The sequence below is a fragment of the Panthera uncia genome, chromosome E1 (genome assembly GCF_023721935.1).
Source record: "Panthera uncia isolate 11264 chromosome E1, Puncia_PCG_1.0, whole genome shotgun sequence".
Classification (NCBI taxonomy): Eukaryota; Metazoa; Chordata; class Mammalia; order Carnivora; family Felidae; genus Panthera; species Panthera uncia.
Window position 1 is genome coordinate 57,231,060 of NC_064814.1, and position 24,852 is coordinate 57,255,911.

A 24,852-nucleotide genomic window follows, 5' to 3' on the forward strand; every position below is an offset into this window, starting at 1 on the left:
CCCCCCCCCCCGCGCGCCCCAGAGTCCCCCCGCCCCGAGCCTCCGAGGCCAGGCGGCAGCCGCCGCGGGCCCGTCTTCCCGAACCCCGTTCGGACGCGCGCTTCGTCACCACAGGGGGGCCCGGACGGCGCCACCCGCCGACCTGTTCGTGAGGTCCTCCTGTTTCTCCTTGGCCTCCTCGTACTTGTCGGCCAAGCGCTCCGCCATCTCCCGGAGGCTTTTCCTAAGGGCAGAAAACCAAGGGTCCTGGGGTCCACCCCGAGGGGGAAGCCGGCGTGCGCTGGCGCGTGTCAGCCACGCTCCCGCGTCCCCCGCGGCGCTCACCTCTCCTCCCGACAGTAACTCAGGTCTCCCAGCTGTTTCTTCTTCTGGTCACACAACAGCCTGACCCTTCGAGAACGAGAGAAGTGAGGTGCGACCGGAGGCCAGGCCGAGGCCGCGACCCGCCAGGGGCCCTGCGCCGCCACCCTACCTGCGCTGGATCTCCTCCTTGGCCAGGTCCTGCTTGAGGACGTACTGCTCCCGGAACACCTGCGTGGCCCGGCTGAGGAGCTGCAGGCTCTCTCCCGGCGGAGGGGCCGCGTCTCTGTCACACGACCTGTCGGCGGGGTTTCCGCCGCACGGGCTCAGGCCAGGGGGGCGCCGTCCCTCCTTTCCGGCCTTCCCGTCCTTCCCCGCCCCCCCCCCACCCGCCCACGCGGAAAGGTGCCGCCCGAGACAGCGGACGGACCGCGCGACACACGGCGAGTGTGAAAACGGGCGGGACCCGTTCCCCAGACCCACACGCCCCAAATCCCGTACTTCAGAAACGCGGGATTCTCAACGCTGCGCCGCAAAATGCTTCTGATGTGCTTTTCAAAGGAATCCGGGGTTTCGGCCAGAATGCGGAGGGGAGACTCTTCCGCTGCCTTGTCTTCCTGGGTGCAGAGCAGGGGAGGGGACACCGGATGGACCGTGCTTCTGCAAAATACGGAAGTGAGTCAGACGCCATCTCCCGCGGTGTCCTCTACGGCGAGGACCCCAGGGAAGCACGGGCCGCGGCTCCCTGAGCCGTGAGAACACGGGAGGCGAGAGAGTGTTACTTGTGTGACAGGACGACACCGCGTGCTTTCTGCCCTGAAGAGTCACCTGGGGAAAGCGGTCCCTGTTCTACCAGGACCGACCTCTGACAAAGCATTTCTGCACTCCGTCTTTCCAAAAGATAGTTTGGATTGACAAAGGCAACACGAAAACAAATTCATCGGGGACTCTTTCTGCAAAGGACGGGAGAGCCATTTGTAAACCGGAGTCACAAACAAAAATAAATGACTCGTTTCCTAGGTGTCATTTCAGATTTGGCCAGAAAACCGCTGTACCTACTGGATTTGCTCTGTTGAACTTGATCCTAAAAAGGAGATTCACTCGAATATTACAGATATTCACAGCGGCGGTGGCAGGAGAGCAGACGCGCCCGCGGGCGCCCGACGAGCACCCTTACGTCTGTGGGACGGGAGCTACTGTAAGGACACCTGGGTCCCCGGGGAGCTGGCGCATGTGCGGTTTTTCCCTTCGGGCTTAATGGTTTCATTCCAAAGGGACCCGGTGTGACGGGGTGTCACCGTGTTAGCAAATGTGTCGAGGTAACAGGCGAAAAGGTGATTTCTTCCCACCTTAGTCTTGCTCGTTTTCAGTCTTAGTAGAAAAAACACAAAATTGATGGTGAATTGTTTATCTTCCTTTCCAAGTGGCGTAACTGTCACCCTTCAGAGGTTGTGGGGATTCCTCCAAGGACGTCAAGCGGGGCTGGTGTTCTCAACGAGGTCTGTGCGCAGAAGCCCGTGCTCTGCACCGACACGGGGCAACTGGGGGCGGGAGGGGGTCGCGTGCCCGACACTCCGGTGGCTCCTCGGGACTCCTGCTCCCGTGCTTGTGACCCATGGGTGACCTTCAGGGCCGCCCAACAGTAAGTGGTGCTTGTAGCTTCACGGGAGCTCCTCAAAGGGAAGGATCAGGAGGCCACTTTCAACCCCCCCCCCCCCCCCCCCCGTTCACGTCCCCTGGTGTCGCTCCGAGGCCGGTGGAGACGGGAAACTAGGGGGTCAGAAGGCTGTGGGTCTACAGCCCCAGCGGGTGTGTTCCGGCGACCTGAGCACGGTGTCACCTCCCCGCACAGAAGGGACGGTGCCGTCCTTGCGGGGGGCTCGGGCTACCCTGGAGCCTGGCACAGGGATGGCGTGGATGCCATTTCCACTAAGTCACGTGAGCAGCAGAGTTCGGTATTTTACCGCTTTTCCACACTGGGAAGTAAAGTTCCGGACTCTCTGCCTAAAATAAGTCCTTTCAGGCGTGGCAGCGACAGCAGAAACCTCCACCCCTCTCGCCTGCGGAGCGTGAGTCCCGCGTCTCCAAGTGGGAACGACAGGCTCGCTCCCCGCGCGGGTTCTACAGAGCGAATGAGAGCCGCGTGGGCACGGGGACGGACTTACAACAAAGGCCTGATGAGGCACTCGTAGCCGCTGGTGACACAGATCATCGTGGGCCCCAGGATGTCTGGGACGATCCAGAACCCTCGAATCGGTGCCGGCTGCCTGGAACGACACAGCCACAGCTGACTTACAGGGACGCGGGGACCTGGAAACCGAGTTAACAGCCCAGAGGCCATCTGGCTCGCCCAAACCCGGCGGTTCCCGCCAGCTGACACGCAGCTCCCTGCCCGCCACCCAGGCCCTGCCGTCTGCCCCGCCGGCGCCCAACCCTGACCGGATGCCCTGCACAGCGCCGGAGCACGGCCCAGCACCCGGGTCACATGGCTTCGCCTACCATCTCCGTCCCCGTCCCCGCCTGGCGGAGGAGGCCGGACCCGGGGACTCGCAGGGACAGCTTCCCGGGCCCTCAGATCTCCCCACTCCCCTGCCCTCGGGCGGCAGTGCTAGCGCAGCACCCCGCCCTGCAGCTCCTTGCACGGTGCCCTTTCCCCTTTCTGGGGAGGTGAGGTTGGGGGCGGGGGAGTTAAAAGTCTTTCGGGCTTGAGATCTGCACACGGCATCCTGTGACTGCGAGCCAGGCCACTGTGGGGACGACGGCCCCCGTGTGACCTCCCGGCTCACAAGGTCCCCTCCCCCCAACGGAAGCCAAGGCCGTCCCAGCCCTGACGGCGCTCACGGATTTCCTGTCTAGGGACCCGCTCCCAAGCGGCCGTTCGTGTTTACCTGTCGGAGGCGGATGGGAGTCGTCACCCACTTCACCCGTTCGCCTTCTGGTGCCAAGGCCGCCCTCCCCGGCCCCAGGGGTGCCCTCGCCGCCGTCCTCCGGGAGCCCCCGTGCCACCGGCCCAGGCTCTCCCTCCTGCCGGGTCAGCCCCGGCCCCCCCTCGGCCCAGCTCCTCCGGCCGCCTCACCGTTGCTGAGCAAGGCCGCTGCAGACCCTCAGCCCTGCTCTCCTCCCCCTGCGCCCTCCCCCGGCCCGGCGCTCTGGCCGCCCTGCAGGAGCGTCCCCCTCCACCGGGCCACCCTGCAGGAACGGACCCCTCCGCACGCGCCCCTCCACACCTTCCCTCTTCCCAGGTCCACCCTCCTCCTGTGGCCCAAATGTCCAGAGGGCACCACGCGGAGGCAGGTACCCCTGTAGACACACGGCAGTCACTCTAGGTTCTCCCCTTTCCTCTGTTCACTGAACGTTTACTGTCCGTCGGTCCATAGAAACGGTATCGCAGACACGAGGCCAACAGCGCACCGTGACGCACGCAGACCCGGGCTCTGCCCTGACCGACCGCACGTTCTCCGAACACAAACGGCGACCTTAACACGCGCTGGGCAGAGAAGGCCCCTCTGAAGGCCGGACGGGACGTCGGGGTCGCCTCGCCCTCCAGGCAGAGTGGGACCGGTGGGCGACGAGGGCGGGTCCTCACCTGCAGGGCAGCGGCTTCGTACACAGGATGTGCTCCACGAAGCACTTCTGTTCCGCAGCGAGCTCCTGGAGGCTGTCCTTGTCCTCCTCATCTGCAAAGGCGCAGACACACACAAGTGACTGACGTGCGGACACAGGTCTGCAAGTTAAATGCAGCGAAGGCTTCGTCCCGGACCCCGTCCCGGGCCGCTGCTCCCCAAGCACGACGCCTTCCCGCCGCAGACACCTGCTTCCCACGGCGGGGCTCGGCTTCAGCCCGAGGGGAGCGCGTTTTCCTCGGTCGGCCGTGAGCCCCGAGGGGACACTCCCATCCCGTCCCTTCCTCGCCCACAGCGGGCGTCTCACAACAGCTGCTCGAACGCAGTTCACAACGCACACAACCCATCCGTGTAAAGGGTGGAATTCCGTGGGAGTTTAGTGCGTTGTAAGAACTGTACAAGCGTCGCCACGGAAGTTGCAGAACCCTTGCTACCCAGAAGGAAGCCCTCGGCTGTGCCGCTGGTCCGGCCCCAGGCGGCCACCACCGATCCGCTTTGTCCCTGCGGACCCGCCCACCCTGCACACGTCACGTAAATCGCATCACACGCGTCCTCGTCTGGGCCTGGCTGCCTCCACTCAGCACGTTTTCGGGCCCTTCCGTGTTGCACGATATGCCGTCGGATAGATGGCTGTGTACTCGGGGTGATCATCTGGCTCTGAGGAGTAATGCTGCTGTGAACATTCGTTTACAATGTGCCCACTTCTCGTGGGTGTGCGCTGGGCAGAGGTCACGCCGTAACTGGAGGCTTGATCACCCGAGGAACCGCCACACCGTTTGCCCAAAGGGCCGGGACGTCTTACATTTCCATAAACGCCGCACCGACAACACTGGTTACTGTCCTGATTTTAGCTGCTTTAATGGGCATAAAGTGGTTTTGTGGCATCTTGTTTCATGACCAATGACGCTGAACGTTTCCGTGGGCTTAACTCTCTGTACCTCATCAAAGGAACAATCTCTATTCAACTCCTCTGTCTGTTTTTCAAATTGGTCTCTTTAACTGATTACTGAGTTCTTTGACGTTCTAGACTCAAGTCCGTGACCGGACACGATTTGCGAATATTCACTCCCATTCCGAGGACTACCTTTGCACTCTTGTAATCGTGTTTTCTTCTGAGAGTTCTACAGGGTTAGGTCTTATTTTCAGGTCTTTGATCCCTTTTGAGTCATTTTTGTTATGGTGTGAGGCAGGGGTCCAATTTCATTCTCGTGTGTACACGCACCCTGGTCCCAGCGCCGCTTCTTAAAGAGACTCTTCTTTCCACGCTGATGTGTCCTGGGACCCTCGTGGAAACCAACTGGACTCCCGGTCCCATGCCGTCAACCCACACGTGTATGCTTGTGTCAGCATCACACTGGATTGGCGTGCCTTCTGTAAGGAGCCGTGAAATAGGGAAGTGTGGGTCCTGCAACTTTGTTCTTGTCTGTCAGGACTGTTCGCGCTCTTCTAGGTCTGTAGAATCCCAGATGAATTTTAGGGTCAGCTCGTCCATTTGTGCAAAGCTAGCTAGAACTCTGACAGGCTGGCACCGGATCTGCACATCGATCTGGGGAAGACTGCCATTTAACGGTATTAACTTTTCTGATCCACGAACGTGGGAGGTTTATTTCTTTCAGTAACGTTTTATAGTCGTAAAAGTGTATGTTTTACACTCTCGTTAAAGTTAAGTCTTATTTTGTGTGTTTTGATGCTATTACCAACGGGATCATTTCCTTAATTTCCTTTTGGGTTACTGCTAGCGGGCAGAAACAGAACTGATACTTGTACACTGCTCCTGGGTTCTGCAACCGCTCTGGGCTCACTTATTGGTATAGACCCTTTCCCAACGGGTGTCCTATGACTGTGTAAAAGATCGTGTTTTTAGAGAAGAGCGTTTTCGTTCTTCCTTTCTAATCCTGATGCCTTTTATTTCACTTTCTTGGCTAATTTCCTTGCCTGGCACCTCCATTACATTGAATGCAAGCGGCAGGAGCGGTGTCCTCTTGGATCTTGAGGGGAACGTGTGGAAAGCAGACGTGTAAACAACTCAACTGGACATTCAGCTGAGGTTTCCAAGCAAAACCCTGGCCACGTGTCCTGGTTTCATTGTGCCAATCGCAGTAAAATGTCAGAAAAAATACAACTGGGTTTTTACAAAAACCCCAAAGATTTGATGAGTTAGGAAATTCTCCACCTATCTGAACAGCAAAAGATACTAAAATTAAGAGATTCACTGTTAGGACATCACGCTTTAGAGGAAAAAGCCACTGATGTACTCATACCTCAGAAAGATCAAAAGGTCTCAATGTCCAGTCACACAAGGGCTCTCCGAAGAGATTAGGAGTGTGACTGATCCTGTGGCCACGTGAGAAGAACCCAAAATAGAGACGGGATCCCCCCGGAAAGGCCTGTGGGTGAATGGACTTCTTGCGATATACACAAGGGGACCCAAAAAAGTCCTTCAGAATTTGTAGCCACATAAATGCTGCTTGCCTTAGACTGAAAGGGTCACGGAGATGATGAGAAAAGGCTGTTCCACCCCCAAAATTCTGCAGGCAGAAAACTGGGTAATAAACCAGCCTACCATAGGTAAGTGCTACCTTTCTGGAAAAGATGAAGGTTTGCTCAGAGGGCAACAGTGCCAGCCCGGAGGACTATCGCCAAGCCTTGAAACCTACTAGAATTTGATGGGGCGCCTGGGTGGCGCAGTCGGTTAAGCGTCCGACTTCAGCCAGGTCACGATCTCACGGTCCGTGAGTTCGAGCCCCGCGTCAGGCTCTGGGCTGATGGCTCGGAGCCTGGAGCCTGTTTCCGATTCTGTGTCTCCCTCTCTCTCTGCCCCTCCCCCGTTCATGCTCTGTCTCTCTCTGTCTCAAAAATAAATAAAAAACGTTGGGAAAAAAAAAAAAAAAAAAAAAAAAAAGAAACCTACTAGAATTTGAGTTCTGAAACTGCGTAGGACCCGTGGTTGCGGTTTCCTTTCCATTTTCTCCCCTTCTGACCTGAAACGTCTGGAAATGATACGTATGCCTGTCCCACCACTGTGGTCTGGGAACAGAGAACTTGTTTTCTAGTTTCAAGGTCCAGGGAGAGGAATTCTGCCCCAGGATAGAATCTACTCTGCCCCAGGATAGAGTCTTTACATATCTGAGTTGGATGACGTAGAAGATTCAGGTAGGACTGGGGACCTGTGAGCTCATGAGATTTAGAGGAGCCTCTGCCGTCCACGTTGCTATAACGATGCTACGGTCGGTGTATTTGGCACGTGGGTCAGGTGTGAATCTTTGGAGGCCACGGGGTGCAACAGACTAGACAGAACAACGGACTCCCCAACGGGGCCTGTACCCAAATCCCCCGAACCTGTGAATCGTCAGGCCACAGGCAAAGAGGAAGAGAGGCCGCGGGTGGAATGAGCGCTGCTCGTCGAGGTCTCAAAGATCATTCTGGATTATCCGGGTGGGCCCGATGCTACGACAAGCTTCCTTAAGAGGGAAAGAGGGAAGCAGAAAAGGAGAGAAGGACTCTACTCGCCCCCGCGCCCCCTGCTAACTTCACAGCCGGAGGAAGGGGACTCCGGGCAAGGGAAGGCCGGGGAGACTGGACAAGGCTAGGGATGGGGTCTCTCCCAGAGTCTCCAGAAAGGGAGGCCATCCCAGCACCCCTAACCTAGAGAGCTGTGAGGTAATAAATCCGCACTGTTGCGGCCCGCTGAGTTCGCGGTGACTTCTCTCAGCAGCAAAAGACAGCTACGGAAAACACTTGGGCCCTTGCCCATCAAACGCGGGGCTGGCCGTGGGTCTTCCGTAGACGCCCGAGCAGCCTGAGGAACTTGTCATTACTCGTTTGCTGAGTGTTGGGACCAGGAAAGGCTGCCTCTCCTTGGACGCCTCTTCTGTCTGAGACGATGATGCAGCTTATGTCCTCTACTCGTGCAGCGTCCTACGCTGATGGATTTCTGGATGTGAATCCAACCTCGCGTTCCCGGGATAAATCCCACGGAGTCCTGGGCCGCCGTCCTGTTTGTACGTCCGTCACTGGATTCGGTTTGCAAACGTTCTGTTGAGGATTTTTTGCATCTGTGTTCGTGAGGGGTGTGTGTCTGCGGTTTCCTGTCCTTGCACACCTGTCTCGTGTTGGTGTCGGGGGAGCAGTGACCTCCACGAGCGAGGCGGGGGGTGCTTCCTCTCCCTTCTGTTTTTGGAAGAGCCTGTCGAGAACTGGTTTCTTTAAATGTGGAACTTTTAGAGCTCATTGTCCTGAGCTTATCTCTTCGGGTAGTTGATTGCTGTTTCGATCTCTTCACTGGTTATAGGTCTGTGCTCACGTTCTGGTTTTTGAGTCGGTGTCGGTAGTCTGTCTTCCTAGGGACGAGTCCGTCTCGCCTTGGGGCCCTACGTGGCGCGGAGCTGTTCACGGTTCCCCGTCATAACCTTGAACACCGTCGCCGTGAGGTCAGCGGCAGCGTCTCCTCGCGGGGTTGGTCTCGCCAAAGGTCTGTCCGTCTTGTTGACGTTTTCCAGTGACAGTCTTTGGTTTCACTGATTTTCTCTATTACTTTTCTACTGCAAACGACTTTTCGACAGAATCTGGGAAACATATCAAAAGGCTCAGGGGACTCACCTGACCCGAGAAATTTGTGAAGCTTATGAATCCAAGTCAGCCCGACACTGTGGACGCCGGCTTCGTGAGTGCAGTGGTACCTCGAGGGACACTTGGGATCTGCAAACGGAGTCGCGAACAGAGTACAGGCCGCGTTAGAAAATGGGTCTTAGGCACCTACCCCGGCAGCCCGCAAACGCACCGGTCCACGAAGTGACAGAAGGTGACGGGACCTGCACGCGATGCTATCACAGCAGGGATCTGACGTTTTAAAACTGGAATCCAACTTTCAAATGTGTTTGAAGTATTTTTCAAAGTCATGAACACAACCCAAACGTCACTTCTAAACCTTCACAGGAGAGTTCAGCAAAACACCACTGCTGGCTGCCTGTCTGTCCCCCTCAGCACACGCATTTACAGCTCTCGTTCTCAGGACAACACGGTGCCTGAGAAAGTCACGGCTCTGGACAACACCTGTGCCGGCATCACCGACCCACTCGAACCTGTGCAAGCAAGCGCACGAGCGGGTCAGAGGCCCGGCCGTGGCTGCGGGGCGAACTGTCGTCACGGTGCGTCCAGGCAGCTGGGAAATGCCAAGTCTTACTTGTCTTGATAACGCGGACTTACAGTCTTTACGTTCAAGTTTGGATACGATTCTCTTTTTTTCCTCTTAAGTAACCTTTACTCCCAACGTGGGGCTCGACCTCACAACCCTGAACCAAAACTCGCATGCTCTTCCGATCAAGCCAGCCAGGCACCCCAAATCAATTTTTTTCCTTGCTATAATTCTTGTTTGACATTCACTCATTCATTCTAGAGGCGGCGAGAGAGAGCAAGCGTACACGCGAGAGAACTGGCGAGGAGGAGGATGTGGGAGGAAAGGGAGGAGGAGAATCCCAAGCAGTCTCCAAGTTCAGCACAGAGCCCAACAGGGGGCTCGATCCCACGACCCTGGGATCACGACCTAAGCCAAAATCAAGAGTCAGACGCTTAACTGACCGACCCACTCAGGTGCCCTGACAGTCCTTTATATTCATACTAAGAAATACGAGGAACCGTTACGGAATTTTAATGAAAACTTCTTTACTTCTCTTGACCCCTAGTATTAGTGAGACTACATGAGACTAAAAGATGAGTTCTGGACACTTTACTTTTGAATATTTATCTCCGTGACTCGGTACTTCTAAAACATTAAGCAACGAAAGCAAGATACAGAAATAATTTACACGCGAAAGCTAATTTAAGATGCAGCCGTCATCCATAAACCCCTAAATGAAACTTCCTTCCAAGAGCCTCACTTTACCTTTAACTTCGTGGTTCATAAATATCGTAAAGCAAATACTAGTTTTTCTTTTCTATTTTACACGTCGGGGTTCTGAAAACAGCATCGTGCCACGAAGAGTTTTAAAACTCCTGGTCTATGGCGATCCTCTCTCTGAACAATAAAATATCAAAAAGTTTCCTTTTTTCTGCCCACACTTGCCGCTCGTTCAGGTTCAAATCCTCTCATTAGGTCTACTACTGTTTCCAACGACTTTTCGAGATGTGCCTGTGGTGCTGACATTAATAGAAAAACCTCAATATTGGGAAGTAAGAGAAATCTGTTACAGAAAAAGGCAACGTTAGTAACTGAAGTAGGAATTTGCCAGGCGTCCCTGTCACATGGTGGTCATCCACTCACGTCAACAAAAATCTGGGCATGTTTCAATGATTGGAAGGTGCCCTAAGTAAAAACATGAACAGGTCGGTTTATTAGTTTCACAGATGTGAAAATAATTAACTCTCATTAGAAAACAAAAATGCCTACGTTTAAGATTTCCCAAAGAGGGGCGCCTGGGTGGGTCAGTGGGTTAAGTGTCGGACATCTGCTCAGGTCACGGTCTCGCGGTTCGTGAGCTTGAGCCCCGCGTCGGGCTCTGCGCTGACAGCTGGAGCCTGTCTGGGATTTTCTCTGTGCCCCTATCCCACCTGCACACGTATGTGCTCGCTCTCTCTCAAAATAAAAAAAAAAAAGATTTCCCAAAGACATTACGTACCTTCATAAGGAAACCAGTGAATTTGTCGCCTACGACACTGGGTCTCAGTCTCCTCAGCCCTAAAGCGAAGTTCGGAGACCACGCAGACTACACCTCTGTGGATATGGCTCCGCGAGACACGCTTGGTGAGCTCCCTACGCCGGTCTGCTGCGCAGGAACTACGACCCCTGACTGTGCCGTACCAGGCGCACAGCTGGACCACCTCCAGGCAGAGGCGAGCCCCCCTCTCTCCGCACCGGGCCCAGGAAACTGACAGGAGGCTCCGAGGCGTGGTGGGAGGGCACAGGGTCACAGGGTCTCGTGTCAGAGGAACCCCAGAGGTCATCGGATGTCGCCCCTACCGCTTCCAGATGAGAAAACGGACAGCAGGGGGGCTGACCGAATGCCTGACGTCGTCACAACTATGAGCGAAGCCCAGCACGCGCCAGGCTCCTTCCACTCAGCCCCGCGGCGTCTCAACAACACGGGCTTCCGCCGACTCAGGATCTACTCAAAAGCTCCCCGGACGAACAGAGGTAAGTTGCCGGAAAGATACCAACCCAGGTAAGTTAAAATAAAATGAAAAGATAAAAAGGACAACATTCAAACTGGCTCTGGGGCTAACAAGACTCCGTAACATGCTCTAAAGCGAAGAAAGAGGCTTTAGAGAGCGATCTTAATGTGAGCGTGTTATCGTTTGATTTTTAAAGTTCGTTTTAAAGTTTATTTGCATACGTTTAAGTAGTTGAATCACGAAGCCAACTTTTGAGTGGACCGGAAGAGTTCACTATTCTGACTCCAGGGGGATCCAGACCACAGACCACGATCTTAAAATGTGGGAAGCACACCCAGCCTTTCCTGGACCCAAGTGCAGCGCGGTGACTGAAGCCACGGAACGTGGCTGGCTTTGCACAGCTGGGCCCCAAACCAAGGTGCCCGGGAATGGCCTGTGACCGTCTCCGTGGAAACAGGACGGGACAGGAGTCAACTCCACCAGTACGTTACCTCTGTGAAGTCTGATGGGACAAGAGAAGTCAGAATCAAAGGGGTCGTCCTCGCCGGACGCCAGCTTCAGGGCGAGCTCCAGCTCCACGCACTCGAACACGTACAGGGAGGGGACGAGGTCGGCCCTGGGGTCCCAGGACGTCTCCGACTGTAAGAGAACCGGCAGTTTCAGGCTTCACGCTCGTGTGAAAATGCACACGGTTCGGAACAGAAGAAATTCTTAATTCCACCCCTCTCACCAGGGCCTTAATGTTCTCAAAAGAGGGAAAAAAGGCCTCCCTCCTTTTGGAAGGTCGTAAATCGAGTTGAGAAGAGCCAGTTTAGCGATTCGTGGGTTCTCTGTATCTGTCACTGAGGTCCCTGAAGCCCGCCACTCCGAGCGTGGACAGAGCACGTGGGCGCCTTCTAACGTCTCGCCACGTGGACTTTTAGGTGGGCTTCACCTAACGCTAGGTGTCTAATTTCCAAACGACACAGAGGTGCCAGACATAAAGGGAAATCCTAGCGTCCTGAGCATCCTCGCCGGCCCGGGAACCACACGCGGCGCCGGAGACGCGAACGCAGACACGGGCCTGGCTCACCGTCTGCTCGTCTTCCTCCTCCCCTTCCAGCACGACGCAGTGGTACAGCATGCCCGACTCCGTGGCAATCACCAGGATGTTGGGGACGCAGGGTAGGCAGAGGACGGCACAGGCGTCATAGCCGTAGTTGTCCTCTGCCGCAGGGTGCATGGGTAACGGGCCTAGCAGCTTCCCGACGGTCCCGGGGCTGAGGGAAGAGGGAAAGCATACTCGGACAGGTGGACGGAAGACAACCACGCCACCGCGACCCCTCTTCTGCAGCTGCCGGGCCCCAACTGAAAACACAGTGCCACGGGGGCACCTGGATGCCTCAGTCGGTTGAGTGTCTGACTCTTGATTTTGGCTCAGGTCGTGATCTTGAGGTTCGTAGGACTGAGCCCCACATCGGGCTCTAGGCTGACAGTGCAAAGCCTGCTTGGGATCCTCTCTCTCTCCCTCCCCCTCCTCCACTTTCTCAGAGGTAGACATAGAAAAACAGAGAGAGAGAGAGAAAAGAAAGAAAAAAAGAAAAGAAAAAAGAAAAGAAACCGGAAGCTTTAAGAAAAAACAGAAACAGAAAATTCCGTGGCACCGGTACTCCTGATGTCTCCACGTCTCACTTTCCCCTGGACTTCCGTCTCCCTGGTGCCTCTCAACTGGAGGTAACTTTGTGCGCAAGGGGACGCCGACAACGTCTGGAGACATTTCTGGTTGTCACGACCGGGGAGGCGGGGGCGGGAGGGCGCTTACTGGTGTCCAGAGCAGAGATGCAGCTCAACGCTGCCCCGCCCCCCAGGATGCCTCCGCAGCAGTCGCTCAGCGCAGAGTCCCCGGGGCAGGGGCCCAGAGGCCGTGCCCCCTGCTCACTCTGGCTCCAGCCTCCCTCACCCCAGCGAGGCCGCGCTCCTGCAAAGGCCAGAGGAGAGCTCCCAGCTGCTAAGTCCGCGGGCCACCAACCCGACGTGCTGCCGCGTTTACTGTGGGCTCACGGCTGCGTCCCGCATCCTTCACGCGTGCAGTCCGGTCTCCTGGCTCTCTTCGGGCCCCTCCGGACACCCCTCGCTCACTTCTGGCTCGAAAATACTGGCGCTCCCCAGCATCTTGTTACAAGCCCTCTTGGCTTCACAGCACACACTCACGCGAGGGCACACCGAGCCACGCCTGGCCGGAACTACTACGGACAGCCTGTACTTTCTCCCCAAACGGAACTGCGCTCCGGGGCCTCGGACCCAGTATTTAACTGGATTAGAGCTACAGTGACTGGGTGCTGGGTGACACCCTCAGGAACCGGTGATGTCGGGCAAACACACGTTTGTCCAGAATTACAAGACCACGTGCTAAGTGCGACAATGCGAGAACGAACCAGGCACAGAGAGAGTGAGGTAAGAAAGGCGTCAAACACAAGAAAGCCCGGGGGCGCTGAGAAGGTTGAACGTGTGACTCTGGATTTTGGCTCGGGTCACAATCCCAAGGTTCGTCAGGCTCTGTGCTGACAGCGTGGACCCTGCTGGGGATTCTCCCTCTCTCCCTCCCTCTCTGCCCCTCGTCTGCTTGCTCTCTCTCAAAATAAACGAATAAACATTAAAAAAAAAAAAAAAAGATCAATGGGAAAGTATATTCTGGGAAGGGGTGGTGAACCTTCCAAGCTAAGGAACAGCTCTGGAAAGTTCTGGAAGCATGAACGACAAGGACCGGCAGGAAGGAGACTTGGCTTTCTAAGACAACAGAAGACAAGTCGGCAGGCCACGTCAAGGCCCTCAGAGCCTCCCTGCCGGGCGACAGCGTCAGCAGAGGTTCACGTGAAGAGGGACAGAGCTTCACTTTCCGAAGATCAATCTGACAGCAGTGAGGGGGTGACACCGAGGGGACTGAGATGGAATTCAGGGCAGCGACCGAAGGGGACGAGGGTCTGGGCAGGAGATGAGGGTCCGAAGCAAGGACAGCAGGACGGAGAAGGGGGCTGGCGCTCAGGGAGTTTTCGCGGTTAAGGGCAACAGAATGTGGGGCTGGGCTGGACCCGAGAGGCTGTGGAAGGCGACCAGGTGATGAGGTGCGGATAGGTGGGTGCTGGCCGTGGGCGGAGGGAGGCGACAGCGTTACCACGACGGCCAACTCCGAGCAGGGGACGTTCAGGTGGAGGCGGATGCGGCTGAGAGCGAGTCCCCGCCCGCGGCGACCGCGGAGGTCCCCGTCCTCCCCTTTGTGATTCTGCTCCCGCAGGGACCCAGCGGATCCCTCAGCCCGAGCTCGGATGCCGGGGGCCACCCTCCTCCCCCCAGCTCACCCCGCCCTCTTGCAGCGCCCGAGGCCTAGGACTCACACCTGCCGCTCGCGGGGCCCTGACTTCGTAGGGGGCCAGACGACTCATAAGTGAATCAAGTCCGTTAGCCTCTGGCCTCACGCCTTTCGGGTTACAAACGGGCCAGGATCCTCGCCCTCTCCCGCCCGCGACCGTCACCCGGACTGGCGATCCTCTCTGTCCGGTCCCCTCGTTCCGACTGTCCACGGACCGTTTCCACTTCATGAGCCCACTACCGTGTCCCAGTGACCACCTGTAGTAACAACCCCCACTGGCCGCCCCTGCTGACCCCAGTTTTGGCTTCACGGCTCACCCCCTAACCCGACCGGGAACGGAGTCTTACGGACCCTTCCTCCGTAGGAAGCGTGTCCGCTTCTGCCCCTGCTTCGGAACGGCCCCCGTTCCGATCCCGTAGACGGTCAGCTAACGTCTGCAGCAGCGTCTCTAAATGTCTCTCTGCCCCAGAGAGGGTCTCTCTGTCCCTAACCGTCTGCTCTGTCCTTCTGTTTAGAAACCATCACTGGCTTCCCGCCACCCTATTCCTACAGAAAAGACCCCACGTTCCCCAACGTGGTGTTTAGCTCCTCCCAATTTCCCCCCCCCGGGGCAGATACTTCCGGCTTTACCACGTAAGGCTCCGCAGCCGAAACCACGGCTCCAGCCACGAGAGCCTGACCACTGAGCCGCGAGAGACACACGCCCTCGGGACTGAAGCAGTCATGCCCTTCCCTGACCTTCGGTTAATCCTCATTAGAGGTCAGTCCCCGTCCGCAAAAACCTCCCCGACTTCTCCAGCCGCGGCACGCTCTCCTTCCTCTGGGTCTTCCCGCCGGAGCGCCGTGCGTGGTCCGGGGACTCACAGCCGGGGCGCAGGTCCCCACCACTAGCTGCCCTCTCAGTGCCTGGCTCACACGAGATGCACGACACTTTTGTGGTTTAGACTTTGTGAAAACAAATCCAGTCTTCGGTGATTATCCAAGAACGTTACAGAACCGACCCAAATAATACGAGGCAACCAAAGGTTAAACGGTCTGTACGCATCTTTCCCCAAGATACGAAAAGCAAGCATCAAGAGGCTGCCACACGTCGAGAGACGGGACACCCACCCACGGACCCCAGTCTGGCCGGGCCGGTCCACGAGGGGCACCCGTGGATGGCACCCCCCCACTCACCTGTGAACCAGACTGACGTACGTGAGGAAGGTCTCTCCGTTCTCGTACAAGATGTACAGCGGGTACCCCACTATGTCACCTTTGCCTTTCTGTCCAAACATGGTCTTCGGGACCGCTGACAATGGCCCGAAGTCAAACGCCACCGCTGTCTCGCCCAGAGACGCAGTGTATGCCCTTCTGAAAAGACATTTAAAAACCGATGTGTCAAAAACAAGAATGAAAACGAAACGTCTGCTAACAGGAGATGGGGATGGAGTTTGCGCTCGACGGATGACACAAAATAGAGCACAATTAAACGACAGAAACACGAAATTATACCCCGCTTCCTCTTAGTTTAAGCGTACAGACACGCAGACAGGACAGATACACGCACACACACGCACACACAGAGAGAAACAGGAAGCAAACGCTGAGCAGAGGGACACGTTCACCCCACAAGTATCTCCTTCGCATCGGCCCCGCGTCCCGGGCCCCACGCTGTCACGGGGTGCTGGGGACCCACCAGTGACTTCAACCAAGGCCCCGCCCTCCAGTGAGACACGCAGGGCACACGCAGAAAGGAACACGCAGCACAAAGCCAGAAAATGACATTGTCGAGAAAAATGAAGTTGGGGAGGGGGGCTGCCTCGGGCTGGGCTGCCTGGGAAGGAACCTGACGCGGTGATGTCTGAGCACGGATTCAAAGGAAGGAGGGGAGGCGTCAGCGGCCACATGGGAAGGGGGTGGATGTTGTCTGAGGAATGAACAGCGAAGAGGCTGAGCTCAGAACCGGGACACAGAGGGAGGAAGAAACTGGAGGGCACATCCTGTGGGTTGCGGTCAAGAATAAAGCAGAATGAAGGGTGCCTGGGGGGCTCAGTCGGTTCAGCGTCCGACTTCGGCTCAGGTCATGATCTCACAGTTCGTGAGTTCAAGCCCCACTTAGGGCTCTGTGCTGACAGCTCAGGGCCTGGAGCCCGTTTCGGATTCTGTGACTCCGTCTCTCTCTGTCCCTCCTCTACTTGTGCTCTTTCTCTCTCTAAAAATAAGTAAACGTTGAAAAAAAAGAATAGAACGGAATGACCTGCTTTATACCCACAGTGTCGCTCTGGCTGCCACGTTAAGGAGAAACTATAGGAGATGACAAAGATTTCTTTTTCTTAATATTTTTCTGTAGGTTTCCCCAATTTTCTACAATAAACACATATTATCTTTATCATCAGGAAAAACAAATGACGAAACACGCGACTTCGTAATTTTAAAGTTCAGTATGACGGGTTATCGGAGGAGACTCCGGTTCAATAGAGGGTTACTAAGTGCGGGTAGAAGAAACTCATACGGTTGGAGGAGCGATGTCACTTTGTTGTGCTGCAACCACCACGTGTGAGTTTATCGCGTGGAAAGGTATATGGTGTCAGGAGGCAGGGGAAAAAAATGAGGAAGCCCCAAATCAGAACAAAAGAACAGCCTGCGTTCAACTAGATGACCACGACAATGAAGGGACAACAGACATGGAAGTCAGAGAGACTTCAGTGACCCCTGGCCGTCAAAAGTTACCAAGAGCTTAATAAATGCAGGTGTGTTCCCCATGATGACAGGTGTCGATGAGTGAGTGCCAACCCCGTGCCAGGACCCAGGCTACGCACTTTTATGCATCACCTCGTCCATCCCGTACGGCGATCCTAGTAGAAAGCGCCGTGACTCTACTTTATATTCACGGAACACGGACACGAGGCTCGGGGCCGCTGAACGGCCGGCGTGCGCCACAGTGAACACGCGGCGGGGCGGAGATCAGAACCCGGGGCCTGGAGCTCGGAACAAGTGTGCGGGCAGGGCAGGTGCCCGACCCCGGGGTGGGGTGGAGCCACGCGGGGGTGGAAGCTTTAATTTAAGAAGCGACTGCCCGACACTGACATGGCTGAGCTGAAACGCTCACCCTGAGACTCTCCCGGAGAGTGAAATCGGCCCCAGGTCAGCGGCAACTTGGGACTGGGCGCCAACGCGGGTTCTCCACGTTCCCAAACGTTAAGATCCAATAAATGTGAGTTCACAGCCCGAGATCAGCAATCGCGGGGTTAGGTGGGGACTGTGGGTCAGGGGCAAGGGCAGTACAGATCTAGACCCCCACTGCCCCCACCCCACCGCGCTGTTCACACACCGAAGAGCTACGTGGGAAGTAGTCAGAGGACGAAGAGTTGGGAAAACAGGAATAAACACGACTACTAGAGACGACCACCACGGAGACATGGAAAGAACCAAATGGAACTTCTAAAAATACAGCTACTAAAAACGTCACTCTACATGCACAGGCTGTGGGCGGTCCTGTGTGGTCATCACCAGAAAGACCGGTCAGGAGGCCAGAGGGACGGGGTTTGTGAGTTCCAAGGGTGACCGCTGGTGGTTGGGGAGCCTGGAGCGTGCCCCTGTGGGGGGTGGGGGGGGGGTGGGCGCCAGAGTCAGAAGGGCTCCCTCTTCCTCTCCAGGTTCTGGGTGTACACGGTCTGGGAGGCGGGCGGCCCGACACTCTGACCTCGAACCTCTGCCATGACATAACTTATCGCCTCCGTCAGGACACAGGAGGGAGCCCGTGCCAGGCAGTCATTCTAGAACCTTCTCAAGAAGGGAGCAGCTGGCAGCGATAGTGACCCTCAGCCACTCTGTCCGGCCGCCCACTTCTGCTCACTCCTCAGGTCCCCGGCGGTGTGGTCACCGCTGGAAAACCTTATAATCTCTGTTGAAACTGCACTTACGAGCCCAATAAAGGAACTATTTTGTGACACAAATAACTCACCCTTTATTGAGTATCAGGCTCTCCTCTTCCGTTTCTGAAAGCACAATGACCTTGACGGGTGTCTGAGGCTCACGGAGAGAGTAGATCCTGGCGAAGAGAAGAGCACAGAGCCCGCACTTAAAATTCTTTTTTTTTTTTTTTTTTAACAACGTTCAAAGTTTTGAGAGAGAGACGGAGTGCGCGCACGCAGAGTGGGGGAGGGGCCGAGAGAGACAGAATCCCAAGCAGGTTCCCCATCCTCCCGGAGCCGGACTCGGGGCTCGGTCCCAAGGACCGTGAGATCCTGACCCGAGCTGAAATCAAACAACTGAGCCCCCGGGTGCCCCAAAACTCTTTCATCTCAAAAGCGCCCTTCTCCATCTGATCGCTGCCGGAGAATCTTCCTACTGGTTTTTACAACCATTTCTCTGCCAAAGGGCGTGCTCGCACTGACAAAGCAGCCCACTTCGCCTGTGTCCGTGGGCCCTGCACCAACACCCTCTCTCGCCCCCGAAGCCCTATGAGCCCGCCGCACCCCGTCACGGGTCCGGATCTACCCCTGAGTCCGCAGGCACACTCACCTCGTCCCAGCGTCCCCCCAACCGCCCCAAGTGCACCAGCACCCCCGCGCGCGCACCCCGACTCTGCAGCCACGTCCCGCCGCCCCCTGTATGCCCACCGGGCGCAGAGGGAGGGACGCCCGGCCCCCAACGACCCGCGTAGCTGGACGAGACGCAGCACCACGTCGTCCCTACTTACTAGGGCAGCAGCATAAAACCGGAAATGCTTTCTGTAAATTTTTTTTGCCAAAATCGTTTTAATCTAAAGCAATAAAGTCAACGACACATGTGGCTACAGTTAAAAGGAGAATTTTCAAAAGGCCAATAACATCGTTATCAGAAACCTAACACCCCTTATGAAGCCCGTATGGAGTCAATCACTTACCTCGTCCGACCACCCTCAGAAGTTTTATTTATTTATTTAAAAAAAAAAAAATTTTTTTTTTTTAACGTTTATTTATTTTTGAGACAGAGACAGAGCATGAACAGAGGAGGGGCAGAGAGAGAGGGAGACACAGAATCTGAAACAGGCTCCAGGCTCTGAGCTGTCAGCACAGAGCCTGATGCGGGGCTTGAACTCACGGACTGTGAGATCATGACCTGAGCCGAAGTCAGACACTCAACCGACTGAGCCACCCAGGCGCCCCCACCCTCAGAAGTTTTAAACTCCGTTTGCTCCGTTACCAGCGAAATACCATTTAATAGACGTTTTCAACAAAAATCTGATGCAACCGACCACGCACGCACGGTGGTCTTCCTGGCTGCCCGCGCGCGCTCCTGACCTCAAGGTGTGTGCTAATACCAGGTGGGACGCGTGAGAAGGGAAGGCAGCGGAAGGGACAGCAAGCACAACAGAGCGTCGAGGGGTGTCCTGTTGCCCCGAAGCCGTCCACAGGCTCCAGAGGTCAGGGGGAGGGAAGTGACCGGTGCCCCGTACTTATTTATTTTTTACAAGTTCATTTATTGTGAGGGAGAGTGCGTTCACGCATGAACAGGGGAGAGGCAGGGAGAGGCAGAGAGAGACAGAGAGAGAGAGAGAGACAGAGAGAGAGAGAGAGACAGAGAGAGAGAGAGACAGAGAGAGAGCGCGCGCGCCAAGCAGACTCCACACTCAGTGCAGAGCCCGACGTGGGGCTCAAATTCATGAACCGTGAGGTCACGACCTGAGCCAGACACTTGACAGACTAAGCCGCCCGGGCGCCCCAAACACCCCATATTTTAAAAAGAACCTCCAACAGTTGGGACCAGATACCTCCTTCTGGGCGTCACATGAGAAGGGCCTCGGCCACACCCCGGCCCCCAGCCGGTTTCTCAGCCCACGTGACAGGAAGACCAGGAGCCCGTCAGTGTTCAGGACGAGCTCTGTGAAGGGAGGGCGGCCCCTCCTGCTTTCCAAGGCAGACGGGTGAGCAGGGCGACACTCGGCCAGACTCAGAGGCGCCTGTACGTAGTAACGGGAGACTCGTGTCTCACGTCCCGGCCGAATGCCAGACGTGCTGCGGGAGCCACAGGCCACCAGGTCGGGGAATTCTCGGCTGAACCTGACACCTCACATCCCAGGGCTGGTGGCACGGGAGTACTATACGGTATCTACTTCCCATACAGAAATTTCTAGGGCCAGGCTGGAACAGCGTCGGGACTATGGTGCAGGTGCTCAGTTCCCTGTGGCCCTTGGGGGGCAGAGGAAAGGACCCTGGCAGGTCCCAGGACTCCACAGGAAAGGGCACAATGGTTACGCTGAGGGTGCAGGAGACAGCACGTGTGTGTCCGCCCCACCGTGAGAGAGGGCCCAGGGCACTACCGCTCGCAGAGCGCCTCCGTCACCAGCGGCCCGAGGCTAAGTGCCGCCCGGGCCAGGCGGGGGCGGGGGGAGGGGGGGGGAAGGCACACACCTGCACGGAGCCTACCACGTCAACGGAGGTCACTGGTGGCAGACAGGACCAAACGGGGACCGGGGTCAGGCCCACCCCCTTTACAGACAGCTGTCTCCCTCAGCTGCCCCATTCTCCCTACCCCCACTACCGAGGAGCTGGACCCAGAGGAAGAAGGAGGCAGCCCCTCCTTACACGTCGCCCCCACCTCAGGGTGCGGGGACAGAAACAAGAGCCAGAGCAGACCAGGCCCTCCCCACCCGTTTCAGATGCCCCAGTCTGGGCCTGTGAGAAGGGGCCACGACATGCTGCTGATGTGGACCGAACATCAGAGTTTTAAACTAGGCAGACCAAGTTTTACTAACTAAAAGTGACCGGAAAGCTCTGAGATCTAAGAGGCCAGAAAGGGATCAACCATTCAGCAAGGAAGGAAAAGCTGATAAGGCACAGCTAAAAACGGTGATTAAGAAAAATAAAACCAGAGGGACCCATCAGCTCGGTCTCCCCAGTAAATGTTTCACATGAGGCAGATCCAGAAAGTTAACTGGGAACGTTATAGAAATCTCTGGAGGACTGGGGCATGTGATCGCAGAGTTCAAAACCCGGAAGGGCGTTTAGAAGCTGTCAGATCGAACCTGCTAATTTTACAAAATTGGAAACCGAGGCTCCCCTAAAAAGAATTTCGGATCTCGAAGACAGAGGCGGTGTTGGGACGAGAATTCAAATCTCTCAACTCCCACTTGTATTCTTTTCCCGATGGTACACGACCTCCAAGATGACACGCTGAGAGGGGACGTGCCAGCAGACCGGTAAAGGAGACGGACGGGACGAGCCAAGACAGAGCGGCAGTGGCTCCGGCACGCAGGGGAGGGCGTTCAGACGACCTGCCTGCACACTGGTCACAAGGGCCACGAGGCAGAGCCGTCGGCCGTCCCGGGACCCGTTCAGTGGAGCCCCAGCTGTCAGCCGACGAGCGGAAAGAGAATCTCCCCTCGCAAAGCTCCCAGAGGGAAACAGAGCGTACCTGACCACGTTGTCCGAGGTCAGCAGCACGACGTGGGGGTCCAGCAGCTCACTCGGGTACCAGGCGGCGTGCTTCAGAGTCAGGGAGGCCGAGCTGGTGAAGAACCTCTCGGCGACAGGCGTGGTGCTAAAGCGAGGACAACAGCTCCCTAAAACGTTCTGCGGCACGTGAATGGGAACCTTCTACAGGGAAATCTATCTTACCACCGCTTGGTCCTTTCCGTCAAATATTCTCTCAACTCTTGCTGAGAGCAGAGCATCTATTCAGTCAATATCAGTAAGAACCGAAATAAAAAGATTTTCTAAAGTACAGAGTGTTTTCTAAAAATGACCTTATACGTGATCTTAGGTGTCACGTCTTACTTGATCCCTGCAGGAGCCCTGGGAGAAACTGCTCGGGAACTACCATCACTGCTGCGGAAGCGAGGAAATGGATTTAGAAAGCGGACGTTTTACGGGGACCGGGTCTCCGCGCTGTGGCGGTCAAGGGGGGTTTCTAGCTTGCACTCTTTTCTACAAATCTGAGTCAGACTCTCGCTTGTCTGGATTTGTTGAAAAACACAAGACACCAAAACTAAACTCAGTTAAACTACGAGCAAACGGTCTGACTCCCAGACACTAGCTGCTTTCGACACGTCATGCTGCCTCTACCTACTTGAAGACGGAACCCCGATTAGACAGCGCTTCGACAGTTCGGGCAGAAGAAACGTGACCTTACATATAGCACAGACGCGACAGGCAGCCAAGGCGCAGACCAGCTGCAACACCGCGATGTTCGATTCGTGGCACAGAAAACGCACCTTCACCACCACGGGGCTCGAACAACTGTCCGCGCGTACGACAGGAGACACAAACACACGTTCCGTGGACGTACGACTTACCTGCAATTCACCGTCGGTTTTCCGCCTTCGAATTCAGAATTCTTCCCCCATCTTTTGGGCAGCTCTAACACCGTAAGTCCTTTCATTCCTATGAGTGCCACATGCTGCTGCGTGGGACTTAACAGGACTTGATAGATTTCAAACAGGGGCGGATTTATGCAAAGCAACCTCTGGAAATTAAAAGCAAACTGGTCAAAATAGCTCGTGTCCAGGTAAACACACGTGGCAGGTGCTTGGGAGCACAAGTTACCCGATACTACGCTACAGCTGTGCACCCACAGCTAACGCAGGACTCGCCGTAGGACAATGAAGCAGCCTGGATAACGGCTAACACTTGGGCCGTTAACTGTTGGAAGATTTTTAACCACTGAGACTGGAATGTTACAAGGGATGCACCACATTTCCCTACCCTGCAAAATAAATACTCTGCATAATTTCCCTTTTCTTAAAAAAATTTTTTTTAACGTTTATTTTTGAGAGAGAGAGGGAGGGAGGGAGGGAGGCGGAGGAGGGGCAGAGACACAGAATCCGAAGCGGGGTCCAGGCTCGGAGCTGTCAGCACAGAGCCCGACGTGGGGCTCAAACTCACAAACCGTGAGATCGTGACAGGAGCCGAAGTCGGATGCTTAACTGACTGAAGCCACCCAGGCATCCCTAAATTTTTTTTAATTGCTTTATTTTTGAGAGAGGGAGTGAGAGTGAGAGTGAGAGAGAGAGAGAGCGCGTGTGCGCAGGGGAGGGGCAAAGAGAGCGCGAGACACAGAATCCAAAGCAGGCCCCCAGGCTCTGAGCTGTCTGCACAGAGCCCGACGCGGGGCTTGAACTCACGAACCATGAGGTCGTGACCTGAGCTGAAGTCAGACGCTTAACTCACTGAACCACCCAGGCGCCCCATAATTTCCCTTTTCGCGACCAAACTCCAACCTGCCCCTGGCAGTCCCACTCCCCACCTGCATTCTGCACCCCCATCAGGTCAGCCTGTGTAGACCCGTGCCGTTTTCAGGACTGCAGAAACCTGCTAATCACCCCGTGAAAATCAAGTCACTTCTCATCAGCGAGAGTCCGCCAGCGGCTCGGGGCAGAGGTCATGCGGTAGAACAGGCGGCACGTTTTCTGTGTTTTAATCTTTGAAAGAAGGGAAGCCGGTAATTACAAGCAAAGGCTGCAACGACTGACCGCAGCAAGTCTGGGCCGCTCTCTGTCTAGCCCCAATTTCACACGCGGTCCGCTACAATCAGAAACGAGCAAAACTCCCTCCCTTCCGACTTGGGGAACGAGCTCATCTTCTAGAAGGAAAAGAAGGAATTCACAGGGGACTCCTGCACGGCAGGCACAAAACCCGAAACCCGGGTTTTTCAAGTCTACCCCTGCCTCGGCGCTCGGCGCAACCCCAGGAGGGAGTCAGGATTACGATTATCTGGCGGGCGTCCCGTCGCGGAACCGGCTTCTCAGAACCAGCCTCCCGAGAAGCGCCCCCCGCACCCCCACGCTCTCTCCGCTCCCCTTCATCGCGGGTGTTTTCCCGGCGGCTTGCACGGCCGCTGCCCTGAGCCCGGGCCCCAAGAACCCACGCGCCCCGAGAGCATGAGTTACTCTAACGGTGTCGGAGACCGTAAGCCTCTGACGAGGGAACAAAGACGCAAAGGGAGGCCCCCAGAGGCCAAAACGACGAGGAGAGGCGCCTCCCGCTCTCAGCTGGGCGCCCCCCAAGGGACGAGGGCTTACACCTGTCGGCACACCTGCCGGCGTGCGCGGGAGACCCGAACCCCGGGCAGGCCCCTGCTCGGGGCCGTACCTGGTACTGGGAGAGGGAGGGCTCCTCGCCCGCGCCGCCGAAGCCCCGCAGCCGGACCACCAGGAAGGAGCTGTCGTCCGCGTCCCACAGGAAGAGCTCTCCGCCCAGGCCCAACACCAGGTTCCTCGTGAGCAGCGGCGGCGACGAGGGCGACGGGGAACACGTCGGCTTCTCGGCTTCGGCCGGGCTCTGGCTCTGGCTCTTCAGCCCCTCGCGGAGCCGCAAGAACACGGCGTGGTTGGGAAGCCAGGACTGCCACGGCTCCCCGTCGCCCGCGGGCCCCTCGGCTGCCGCCATCTTGGCCCAACTGCGCTGGTCTCCCCAGTCGCTCCGCGCGCCGCAGAGCGCAGCCAATCCGCGGGCGGCCGGTCGCCCTTCGGCCAATCACCGAGCAGGCAGGCCGGAATCACGCGTCCACGGG

The 24,852-nt window shown here is 56.5% G+C and overlaps 1 protein-coding gene across 3 annotated transcripts in view; it reads right to left on the reverse strand.

The window, feature by feature from the left end:
- The window catches only part of NUP88 (nucleoporin 88), a 25,783-nt gene extending 961 nt beyond the window's left edge, over window positions 1-24,822 (reverse strand). The window contains exons 1-14 of one of the 3 annotated variants that reach the window (XM_049637182.1): window positions 24,432-24,822; window positions 22,637-22,806; window positions 21,757-21,882; window positions 18,323-18,409; window positions 15,553-15,729; window positions 12,103-12,289; window positions 11,522-11,669; window positions 8,523-8,621; window positions 3,887-3,977; window positions 2,466-2,567; window positions 802-960; window positions 473-598; window positions 325-390; window positions 143-223 (exon numbers count right to left, since the gene is read on the reverse strand). In XM_049637182.1, coding sequence (XP_049493139.1) covers window positions 143-223; window positions 325-390; window positions 473-598; window positions 802-960; window positions 2,466-2,567; window positions 3,887-3,977; window positions 8,523-8,621; window positions 11,522-11,669; window positions 12,103-12,289; window positions 15,553-15,729; window positions 18,323-18,409; window positions 21,757-21,882; window positions 22,637-22,806; window positions 24,432-24,728 — 1,916 coding nt within the window. In that variant the 5' untranslated portion in view covers window positions 24,729-24,822. The remainder of the gene's footprint in view (window positions 1-142; window positions 224-324; window positions 391-472; window positions 599-801; window positions 961-2,465; window positions 2,568-3,886; window positions 3,978-8,522; window positions 8,622-11,521; window positions 11,670-12,102; window positions 12,290-15,552; window positions 15,730-18,322; window positions 18,410-21,756; window positions 21,883-22,636; window positions 22,807-24,431) is intronic. The other 2 variants (XM_049637181.1, XM_049637184.1) reach the window with 2 other exon arrangements.
- Between the last annotated feature and the right edge of the window lie 30 nt (window positions 24,823-24,852).